At 36.9% G+C, this 11,747-nt stretch overlaps 1 protein-coding gene across 1 annotated transcript; it reads right to left on the minus strand.

The window, feature by feature from the left end:
- Positions 1–9,364: 9,364 nt before the first annotated feature.
- Positions 9,365–10,723, minus strand: LOC108692947 (PR domain zinc finger protein 16-like). Its single transcript, XM_018201529.1, has one exon. It carries the CDS (start codon positions 10,721–10,723, stop codon positions 9,365–9,367), a length of 1,359 nt encoding a protein of 452 aa, XP_018057018.1.
- Between the last annotated feature and the right edge of the window lie 1,024 nt (positions 10,724–11,747).

Here is an 11,747-nt window from a genome sequence, read left to right on the forward strand (position 1 = left end):
TTTTTCTTAATACATATCGCGCGATTGACTATATATAATTACAGGATGGTCGTACGAACACTCATGCGAATCAGATTGACAATTCTATTAGAATTCGACGAATAGCAACGATCGAGATCGTGATAGAGCCCAAAGATGACTACAGGCTAGATTTAAATCTCTCTCTCTCTTTCTCTCTCTCTCTCTTTCTCTCTCTCTCTCTCTCTCTCGCAACTAAAATAATAAAAATCTAAGCCAGACTTAAATTAATTGAAATAAGATGTTGCGTCATCGTGATGGCATACGCACAGCTGCGTGATTAGACTGTCTTTGGTCCACATATCGCGAAATTTTCTTTTTTACTCGTAAATGTTCGCTTCTCGTCGTCGTTTCTTGAATAGCATTTACTGTCGAGATAATTCATTTAGACATATTATCGAAGTGATTCTTCATGAAGTTGTGGCACTTCATGAAATTGTGGTGTACTGGAAGTGTACACTTTTTAAAAAATATAAGTGTAGATTTAGCACACCATGGGTGTTGAATATAATTGTATTGGTGTTGATATAAATACCAACATAGTGTGAATTTAACATAACGGGTTTTGACTTTATAGGACGAAAAAGCTATTATAGTGTTCTGAAACAATGTCATATTTTGAAGTAAGCAATTCAGTGAAATAACGAATTATAAGAAACCTTATTTAAGAATAAGTTGTAAGACTTTGAAAATAGATCCTCGTCCTTTAAATCCAAGATATTAATGATACCCAAAAACAGAAAGATAATGTTAAAATATTAAAATGAATCGTAAATGATTGAAAAATGACTTTTACATGTATATAGTGGTCATTTTGAAACTATTTTAACGTTATTTTGATGTCATAATAATTTATATATTCTACTTGATTATTAAACCTACATCTATGATATTAAATTCACAGCATATTGGTGTTTCAACAGTAAATTATAGAAACCACATGATTTTAAATCCACATTCATATTTTTGAAAGTAATATCAACGATGTGAAACGCAATCGTGGCACAAAGACGTAATCTTGTACAAAAAGATTTTGGGAATACTCAAAAGGTTCGACGCTTATTGCACATTGCTCATCGCAGCATTACTCTTAACGGCTTTGTCTAACTTAAGATTGAGCCTCGAATATGAATTCTAGGTATGTATATCGCTCTTATGTGAAAAACGTTTGCATAGGCACAGTGCCATACATTCTACATATCCTTATCATTAATGTCGTTGTTACGATAGGCATTTATACGTATAGTCATCGGACTTTATGATTCGCAATTGACGAAGGTAACATAAGGCTCGCGTGCTGAGGAGCACCGCAGCTCACGCACGCTCGAACAAACGTTACAGTTTCCTACTAACGGCGATCAAGCGCTCTCCTCTACTCTCCTTTGCTATTCTCTTTTTTCCTCTCCTTTTTTTTTCTTTATCTTTGCTTTGCCGGCTGTCGCAATTCGGCGGAGATCGGATGACCGAGAGTGTCGCAAGTGGACGTAAGTGACCGGTGAAATCATACACGCGAACTGGAACGAGAAGCGATCCCCGAGATGAGATCGAGAAGTGCGAGGCGTGTCTTGCACCGCGAGAACCTGACGCAATTTAGTCGAGTAGACGCGGCGACGAAGACGGGAGATGAGAGAGCTCTCGAGAGTTGTTCGAGAAGTCCTCTGGTTAAATTACGAAAACGGTACGCATCTCCTGTGTCATCTTCACGTGAGCCGTGTTGTTTTTGATGAAATATTTGAACGTAAAATATTTTCTGGAGCTTGATATTAAAATATGATTTGTTTCGAGGATACATTTAAAATTAGATGAAAAGAATTATTTGATTTTGTTGAAGTATCTAAAAATTTAGACAGATACAGATTTGAAAGTAATTTCATTGGATCACAATAATTCTCATTCAAAGCTCAAATATGATGAATAACATAAAAAGTTTAAACATTCTAGCAACCAGTAAGCTTAATTATTTTTCCATCAAAATTACTTTTAAATCTGTATTTAGTTAAACTTTTAGATATTTCAATAAAACCGTTCTTTCCTTGTCATATCCGGGATACGTATAAGTTGTACCGCAATTAAAAAATAAGCGTATACTATTGAGTGGCTTAATCATTGAAAGACTTCTAAGAAGCTTCACAAGCACCTTCTTATCACAAATTTTTTTCTATGAAATATGAATGATCGTGATATAGGATGCATGATTTATAGATAATTTATAAAAAAAGAACTCAGAGCAAAAACTTGTTATTAGTTGTTACATTTTAAAATATTAAAACTACAAAACACGTTTTTGTAATTTTAATGTTTTAAAATATAGCATCTAACAACTAACTATTGCTCTAAGTTCTTTCTTTCATTTTATTAAATTTAATTAATTGAGCGTGGGATATTTAAATTTATTTAGATAATTTATATTACATAAAATTTATTTTACACAAAATTATTATATATTTATCAGATATAGTCATTTAAGAGATAAAAGAGATTATAAGAATATCTCTTTGCGCGTTGATAACTGCGGGATGCTGCGAGAAAACCGATTTCCAGGTCTTGAAGTTCTGATCGATAGAATCTCACGTCTCTCTTTTTCCCCATCACTCTGTCTTTCTTCCTCTCTCCCGTCAAGCCCCCTTTTCTTTCTCTCTTCCGCCTTCGCGAGGACTGTGAGACTCTCGCTCGGCGTGGCTCCTTTATTGCGTTTCACTTTCGCGATGAGCTTACCCGTTCGATCGGGGCGTGGCAAAAGTGTAACGCAAGAGAGGTCCGAGGCCATCGGTTGCGATCGGTACGCGTGTGAAGGAGAGAAACAGGGTCCATGCGTGCCAGGGCTTCACCCGAGATCTGCATTGTGCGAGCTTAGTCACCAAGCGTTCGCAAGGCCGTGTTACGAAACGTCAATAAGAGTAAAATGAGGAATTCGTCGGTGGGAACAAGAAAAAAATAGGAAATGAAAAAACGAATAAAAATTTGAGGGAGCATAAAAATATCAGATGTTGTTGTATATTTAATATTGGTTATTGCCAGGAAAAGAGTGAAGATATTAAATATATGCGAGAAATTATGTTCAATTTGTCATTAATAAATAGAAAAGTTCCTTTCAGTACATTTATGAACAAATACACATCGGAGGACAGATTGAAAATTTTAAAATCTGACACACAGAGACAGGTGTTGGAAAAAATATAAAATAAAAAATGTAGAATAAATAAAGAAAAAAAAAACAATGTATAAAATGTATGTATAGAAATATATAAATAGAATAAATATAAAAATAGAATAGAGAGAACAAAAGAATGAAAAATATCGATTATTGAAGCCTTTAAGTTAAATAATATTTAATTATTGTAAGTTAGAAGAAGAAATTAGATTAGAAAATTTATTACAGGTGTTCATAAGTTGACGAATTTTCTTCGTATATAACGTTTAATGTACTTATTTTCTTAGCAAAAAAAATTTTCTATAAAATCTAGCTAAAATTTAAAATTTAAATTGTCCCAAAATCTAATTTTGATGTCTCAATCAATGCAACTTTTTCTTTTTATATCACCCAATGAGACGAAATTTAAGATTCCTTCTATCTTAAAAGCATCTCAGTAGATATCATCATTTATATATTTATATGTAGAAAGCACAATAATTTTAATCCGGCGATATTAAATTCTCGTCAGCACAGCATCGTCGGGGAGGACGGCAGCACTTTCCGCCACGGTAATTCGAATAATAATCCGGTAGGTATTTATTATGTCCTTCCATATACGATCCGCGGTGCAAAAGTGGATCGCTTCGGGGAAGCGCACCGTTAAAATGTTGCGGTTTACGAGTCATTGTCGGCCCTATCGTACGCCAGGATCTTTCTGCGCGTTTGCATCCGCGCGTCTTAGAAAGTGCGGGTCGTTTTTCGCTGAACTCGCGCGATGAAGTGGGAAGAGCGTGGAAAAAACATATCCAACAGATGCGAGATGCACCGCGGGAGCACCTTGAGCTACTCTGTAGCTCACGTCATCCCTGGACTCTTATTACAATGTTACGAATCACTGATCGGGTTAATCAAGGTCGGATTTACGCGTCCTACCTCCACGCTATGCTTAGAAAGCGCCAATAAATTTGCACCCAATATCCTACCGGAAGCGACGATTAAATCGCTTCACGGCTAGCAAACTCTACGTGACGACTCATTCGCCATTGAGATTGTCGCCATTGAGATAGTCGGCGGAATAACTAATAATTCAGGTAAAACATTCAATCGTAATAAGATCAATATGACATCAGGTTGAAATTATTTTATATCAAGAATTCATCACGAAAGCGTGTATCGAATGACTTTATGTTTTTTCTTAAAATGAATTTTATTTATAGATATCATCTTGATCTTATTTTCATTATCGTTTAGGTCCTTTTTGTTTGATTAAAAGTGCAATTATACACTGAGAACAATTTCTGGTTAAAATGAACAATTCAGAAAATTCTGATTATATCAATTTTGGTTATCTCAACTACAATTAAATACAAGATTTAATCAGAAGATTCTGATTTGCCCATTTTCCACAAAATTGCCAATTAAGGCAACTAGACTTTTTTTCTAGTGTAAATTTGAGATCGAAATCTGATCGAATCTTTATATGCATTTGCATTGATTTCCACGTCATCGTGGCTCTTTTACCTTCATAATAACTGATTCTTGAGACAAATGCACTCGATGAAACAGTTTGCATTAAAAAAGTGTAGCTACATAGACATAAATCAATTAATCGGAATCGCTCGAGATAACACTTTCAGTCACGAAACTGACGTGCTGTTTGTTTTCCGCTTCGATCGTCGACACGATCTAGAAAGCGCAGTAAACTCGCACCCGAGAAGCCAGAAAGTGATTAATCCGTTTTTAAGATCCGTCGCAGGATTTTCAATTGCGTTCCATAGAACTCGAGAAACTGAGCGCGCACTTGTAATAGTTGTATCGCGTGCCGTATGGGATTATTCCAACGACGAATTCGTAACTAATAAAACATTTAATAAGATATTCTACATATCTCTTTTATTTTAGATTTTATGTAAAAGAAGAAAAAAGAAAAGAAAGAAAGTTAATTTCAATAAAGTGAAACAATCTTTTTTTGTTAGAAAAATTTCTAAAGATATAACAGAATAGCAATAAGCAATTTTAATAAAGGTGCGCCACGCAATGATGACTCTAAGAACAGAATATATCCATCCAACGTATAAGCCACAAGTCTTTTAATTTAGTATATGTAATATGATTTAGTCATATAATTTAGCGAAGGTTGCACATTCAATTTTCCACAATCATCCATACGAAGATCTTTGCGCACATGATGATAATACGATAAGGACTTAGCACACGCAAGGTATTCACGCACACAAGATCTCGCATTTTCTCTATATGAAAAATATTGTACGCGTGAGGTCCTTAAGATTTGCCCTCACACGAAGCGTTCTTGCACATAAATCTATCTTGCGCACACGCAAGACGGATAGACAGCCGTACACGGAAAAAAAAAACAAAGCTGAAAACTTCACTGATTCAGCAAATCTACAGTTGTAATATACAGACAGTCAATTTTCTATGTTAAAATAGCAAAGTTGACAGCTGAACATTAGCGATTTGTTAAACCATCAAATCTTCTTAGCTGTCGATGTTGAATTCGCGTAATAAATTATAGGTTTACTGTACCACCCAATTAATTTTTTTTTCTGTATAGTGTACAATTCCCTTTAGCTTCCATTATGCCTTTAACCTCCCGCGTTACGCTCTTGCTACTAAGAATTGATTGGGTTAATCCCAAAGATCAAGGGATCCTCCTGGAAGAGCCTGCACCTGCGATGCCGGCGCTCGCTAGAAAGTGCCGATAAATTTGCACCTGACTTGAGGAACGGAAGACGATTACATCGTTTCACCCAAGGTACGATCTTCAGCGACCGTCCGCAGGAAACGAGGGGATATATCATCATCGTGTGGGATTGCCCGTGGTGGGATTTACCAGGCACTCCGGCTCGTTTATTCGCCTCTTCTTGCCGATCATCGCCGGCAGGAAGCACGCGGCTTTTCCACGCCGTATAAAGATTCCGCGGCGCGTCAGTTTCAGATCGGGTCCTTTCTTCACTGTAGACGTTTCCGCGGTTCGATGAGAACCTCGAGAGATTTCGCACCGTTTGCCGTTCGCCAGAAGTGCCGGCCGGAATGATACCCGTTCGCTGCCTTAAGTTTTTGCTCGATCCCGCAAACACGCTGCATATCGGCGGATATCATTTCCTGACACATTAGTCGCAAACAAAGCATTATGGTCGACAAGCGGAGCAGAAACGCCTGGCTACATCCCGCTGTCATTTGCCAGCCGCGAAAAAAGCCGCCTAACGAGATGTGTCAGCAGCAATCTATTTAATGCGATTAGATATTATATGGCGGTATATATTTTCCCGTTAATTTCTTCTACAGTTTAGGAGTTTAAAGCGTAATAAGGAAAACGTTAACGTGCGCGCGCGCGCGGAAATTAATATTAATAAATTCTTACTTGTGTTCTTATTTAATTCCCGAGCGACAGGATTAAACGATTTTAAAAATCGCATGATATGGTAGAGATTACAATCTCAAACCGTGCATATGAGTATCGTGAAGTTCGTTAAGTTCGTTAGCATTTAAATCGGATAAGACCGCGTTGCTGTAATGATTACGTCTTTCCACTGGTGTGATAGTTACATATTAAATGATTGCTATCGATTTCTTTTCTCGTTGCGAATTAGTTTCAGAGATGAAGAAATATAGAGTCTTTTATTTCTCTTCCGCTTCTTCAGAGTAGCGACACTTCATCTGCCTTCAGACGCTTCAGAATTTCGATTGGAAAGTAAACGTAATTGTCGTTTTGGTTAATTCTTGAAACAAACTTTAATTATATTCTCATTCAATTAACGACAACAATTATACACGTTTACGGATGTTCCAGTGGTTTGTGTATTAGAAATGGTTTGTGTATCTCAATATGTTGAAAGAAGATTGGGAAACGTGATCTAGGTACTTGTATTTCATTTCGTGACGATAATACCCGGTATATCTTCGCGACACGTCACCGACTTCCATGATTGAAAACTTAATGATCCGAGGTACGCGGAGTGCGACGAACTTTCCGAGCTCTTCCGATTTCCCAACACGTCGCCGATCAACGGCAAGATCGGCGCACGGAGATCCGCCCATTCGATTTCTAAACACTATTTTATTATCCAGCTTCCTCAGCGGATCATTGGATCTGACAATTTCGCGATTCGCGGATTACGCTCGAAGGCATCCGAGTCGCCCAAGCGCTGAAATTCACTTTCTAGGTCGTAAAATCAAATCCAAAACGCCAGCGGCGTTTTTTTCTGCCGTCCCGGCATTCTTCTGAATTTTTCCTTCCATCAATTTTTTTTTCATCAACTTCTAATTGTAAATCCTTTTGATTCACTTGGTATTCGAGAATTTTGTGATGATTTCTTGTGATTTAAGCTTGATATTACATACGGTGATGCTACGCAAAAGATAAATATTAAATCGGACGTTTTATAGTATGAATATATCACTTTTTTTATGTTTCTTATAACTACGCGATTTGTTGATTTTACATTAGCGATAAATGTTATATTATTAAAAAAAAATTTATTGTACGTCAGTTTATTTTTTTTTACCGTTTTGCAATTTTTTTATATTTATCGTTATATATTTATTGGTATTTGAAAAAAATTTTTAATTCATGACATTTATTCTATGACTGAACCGTCCGCGTACAATTTTTTCGGATAATACTTTGTGTTGATCTCGAAATCAGATTTCTGTAACTTCGAGCTGAATCCGTCGCGCGAATGGAATGCGTCGTGAAAGGTGGAAAAGTGTAGGGACGATTGAAAGGATTGCAACGGCCTTAATTACAGTGCCGGCACTTTTTTCCGTGCTATCCTTTCTTCTTTGCAAATTAGTCATGCATTATACCATCGTAATTTGCAGCGCGGCTTAATGTAATTTAAGAACAATGTCGTTTTTTATAGGATTTTCTTAACGTTGCGAATAATATTGGTCAGCTGATGTAATTCAAATTTTTACCCGGTATTAATAAAAAACTTTGTATTATAGCGATTCAAACTTAGATAATGAGAGATGGCAGTTAAATTCATTTATTAAAATTCTTGATAAGTGAATAGGAAGATTGCGACAGCCTTCAAGCATAAATAAATTATGTCTCATATATGTCATTCTGTTGATAGTTCGGCTTATGAAGAGAGTAGAATCGATAAAATGCTCTTTATAATTAATATTGAGCGTGAGAAATATAAAAGAGAAGATACAAATACTGGGATATATTTGAAGTAAAACAAAAATCTATGAAAGATGTTAATGTATAAAATGTAAATTTGTAATATCAAGTACAACTTTCATCTTATTGAAAAAACAAAAATTTAACACGTATAATAATTCATTACACATTTCATATTACATCAGAATGTATATTTTAATAAAATTGACTATAATAATACACAATTAACAAAATAAAATATCAAATTTTTTACGGTTCAAAACATGAGAGACACGTTTATATCTTCTCTTATAAAGTGAAAGTCCACATTAGATATTTTCTTCATTTTTCTTTCATTTTCATAAATCGATCTATAAATTATGGTCAATTCCGTCTATTTCTCTATGATTTTCCGACTCACTCAAGCACGCGTTAAAGTCTAAGATTCTAGTATTGTACGATATTTAGTGTAAGTTAATTGTATATCTAACTTTATTATTAAGGCTTTTTATATCGATCCGATTCGATCTATTCTTCAGGATCAAAGGACGATACGTCTTAGTATATTAGGCACATGTTTCTTCAAGGCACCATGTTTTAATTTTTAGCTTTTTTCATAGCGAATTGAATCTACGTATTAATTCTTCAATTGTAACGTTCTGCAAATTTGTTTCAAAATCCGTAATTATTAAAACCTAGAATAAGAAATTGATTCGACTGTTGCTCGCCATCTTGAGCAAAGATTTCATCTTTAGGATTTATCTTTATGAATATAGATCACTTTTTTTTTCTTCACAGAATCCCGTCGATTTAGCTTTGCGTTTCGGCTTACAGGAATTTTTACGAAGAATGGTTTCTCTCGTAATGTAGTTACAAACTAATCTAGGATCACCGTAAATAAAATAGTTCCTCGCAGCGATATTGTTGTGGAATCATTTAGAAGTTTAATTTTTTCAAGGTTTCCTTAATCAATTTCGACTGCTAAAATATCCGATTTTCTCTTGTTGATTCCACTATGCTCTGACGAACTGACGAAAATTTTTCTTAACTGGATTACCATGTTGATGGTCGCGTCCTAGGATTCAGGTGTTATTGCCGGGAGAGAGTGGCGGCGAATTGACTTCCCTTTGTTCTTCTTGGACGCTCTCCGGCCTGCTGGCCGTACTGCTTGACCTTGAACTAAGATTGTCCCGGTCACTGAAATATGAAGAGTCGCCTCGTTTTTCCTCCAGCTGTAGTTGCTGTTTATCATTTCTAAAGTCATCTGTTGAGTGACCCAGTAGACTAGGGAAATATGGTATACCCTGTCTTTGCGAGGTGATCTTTCCCATAAAACTGCGGATCTCCTCGAAATAGGAATCGTCAGCCCGTGGCATTTGACCGTGATACCTCGATCTAACTTCATCCAGGATCGTCGGTCCATCTGCGTCATGCTTCTTTAGATGACGATCCAGATTGGTTTGTTGGCCGAAGCATCTCTCACAGAGCGGACACTTGAATGGTTTTTCCTTGTTATGGATATTTCTGACGTGACGCTGAAGATTACTGGAGATGCTGAAGCTCCTTTCGCAGTACTTGCATTTGTATGGCTGCTCGCCGGTGTGCGTCCTCAGATGTCTCGTCAGGTTCGCCGATCTAGGAAAGACCTTGCCGCAGAATTTGCAGGAATATCTGTCCTTGGGCTTGAGACCGGCTTGCACGCTGATCGAATAAGGCGGCAGACTTGAGCTTTGTTGTTGGGGCTGTTGCTGTTGCTGCTGTTGTTGCTGTTGCGAGGAATGATTCTGTTGATGCTGGGATTGTTGACCGATGACCGGACTGACAGCTCTCGCGGTCGGTTGCGACGAAGACGAAGAGGATGTGGATGATGAAGTCGAGGAGAATCTGTTAGGTGGCAAAGGTACCATTGTGGGAAGCGCTCTAACTTGGATCTTTGGCAGCTCGGGCACCGGCGAGCTATGATGATGTGACCTGTACATCGCTTCCAGAACCAGCGGGTGCATCGCATGATGTTGAGGGAAGAGCACCGTGTGATAAGGTAAACCACCACCCAGACTATTCTGATTCAAAACTTCGATCTCATTCTGATTCTCATCCCTGAGTCGCTCCTTCTTATGATCGACACGGAGATCGAGCGGCTCGCAGTCAAGCTCATCCTGATGATGAGGCTGGGGCGGTCTGGCTGCGGGACTCATGTGCGGCTGATGCTGTTGCTGATTCGTCGGGCTCGACAGACCGCGGCCGTGACCGTGACTGAGATCGTATGGCAGCTCCTCAACGTCCGGTACACGAACGCTCAGGGGATAAATGCTGGCTTGCTTTGGGCTTATATGGCCCGGCATCTTTCTCGGACTCGAATCCTTCTCCCGCATGGCTGGAGGATACTTCGGATCGTGCAGCAACGTCGGGGGCAGGGTGATGCTACCGAAGTATCCGCTCATCACACTGCCTCTATCACTCGGCCTTGCTCCTGCTCTCCGTTTGGGGTAATCTGAAACATGGAATATATTACATACTTAATTATTTTGAAAAAATTATATCTTTTTTCAAATTAAAAAAATATTTTTTGTATAAATGGGAAAATAATTTCATAAAATAATAATTTCATATAATATACATTAGAAATTATAAAACTTATATGTTTAATATATTTTTGGTAAAGTGAAACAAAAATCAGATATAACAGAAAGTTTCGTACTGTTCGAACTTCAAACGGTTCGTATCGATATTAGTATTTGTTTCTCGTATAATAAAGCAATAATTTTTGATGTGTTAATAGATGATTAAACCAATAAGGATTTGAAGTAGAATCATTTTGTTTTACTAGCAAATAAACCGCAGACAGATTCGAAAAGATAATTATTTTTCGCGTGTGTATCCAAGTTATGTGTGTACCAGAGTTATTACTGTGATTAATTAATAAAAAAATCTTAGCGAGGATAAGTTCTTTTCTTTTATTTTAACCTGTATTTTATATAAATATATAAAATATTATTTGATAAAATACGAGTATATTATAGATACCAATTTGATAAGGAATAGTAAAATTTGAAATTGATAAGACAATAATAAAAATAAAAAATATATTGTTGAGAAAAGTAGACATGCGGCTAAAACTAATTTTAAGGTCACATCCGATTACGACATTCAAAACGTCAATCAAAAATAATTGAATATACTAATCTATAGCATCTCTAGATAGACATAACTGATTATTAGAGATACGTATCGCGTAACATCGACCAGTTGACGAAGCGAACTTCACTGCTTGCACTTCATAAATCAAAAACCCTCATCATGCCGAACTTTCTTTCTAAAACCAGATTAGCAAGCCAAGAAGAATAAAGAAGCGTTATAAGGTCGCTAGAAAACAACGCTATTTGGAAACATTAGTGAAAGGATCTCCTTCTCTCTCTCTCTCTCTCTCTCTCTCTCTCTCTCTCTCTCTCTCTCTCTCTCTCTCTC

This window comes from Atta colombica, unplaced genomic scaffold, assembly GCF_001594045.1.
Source record: "Atta colombica isolate Treedump-2 unplaced genomic scaffold, Acol1.0 scaffold83, whole genome shotgun sequence".
NCBI lineage: Eukaryota > Metazoa > Arthropoda > Insecta > Hymenoptera > Formicidae > Atta > Atta colombica.

What these genes read in the sequence shown, in the direction of transcription:
- LOC108692947 (XM_018201529.1), bottom strand. Translation starts at nt 10,723, where the DNA reads ATGAGCGGATACTTCGGTAGCATCACCCTGCCCCCGACGTTGCTGCAC.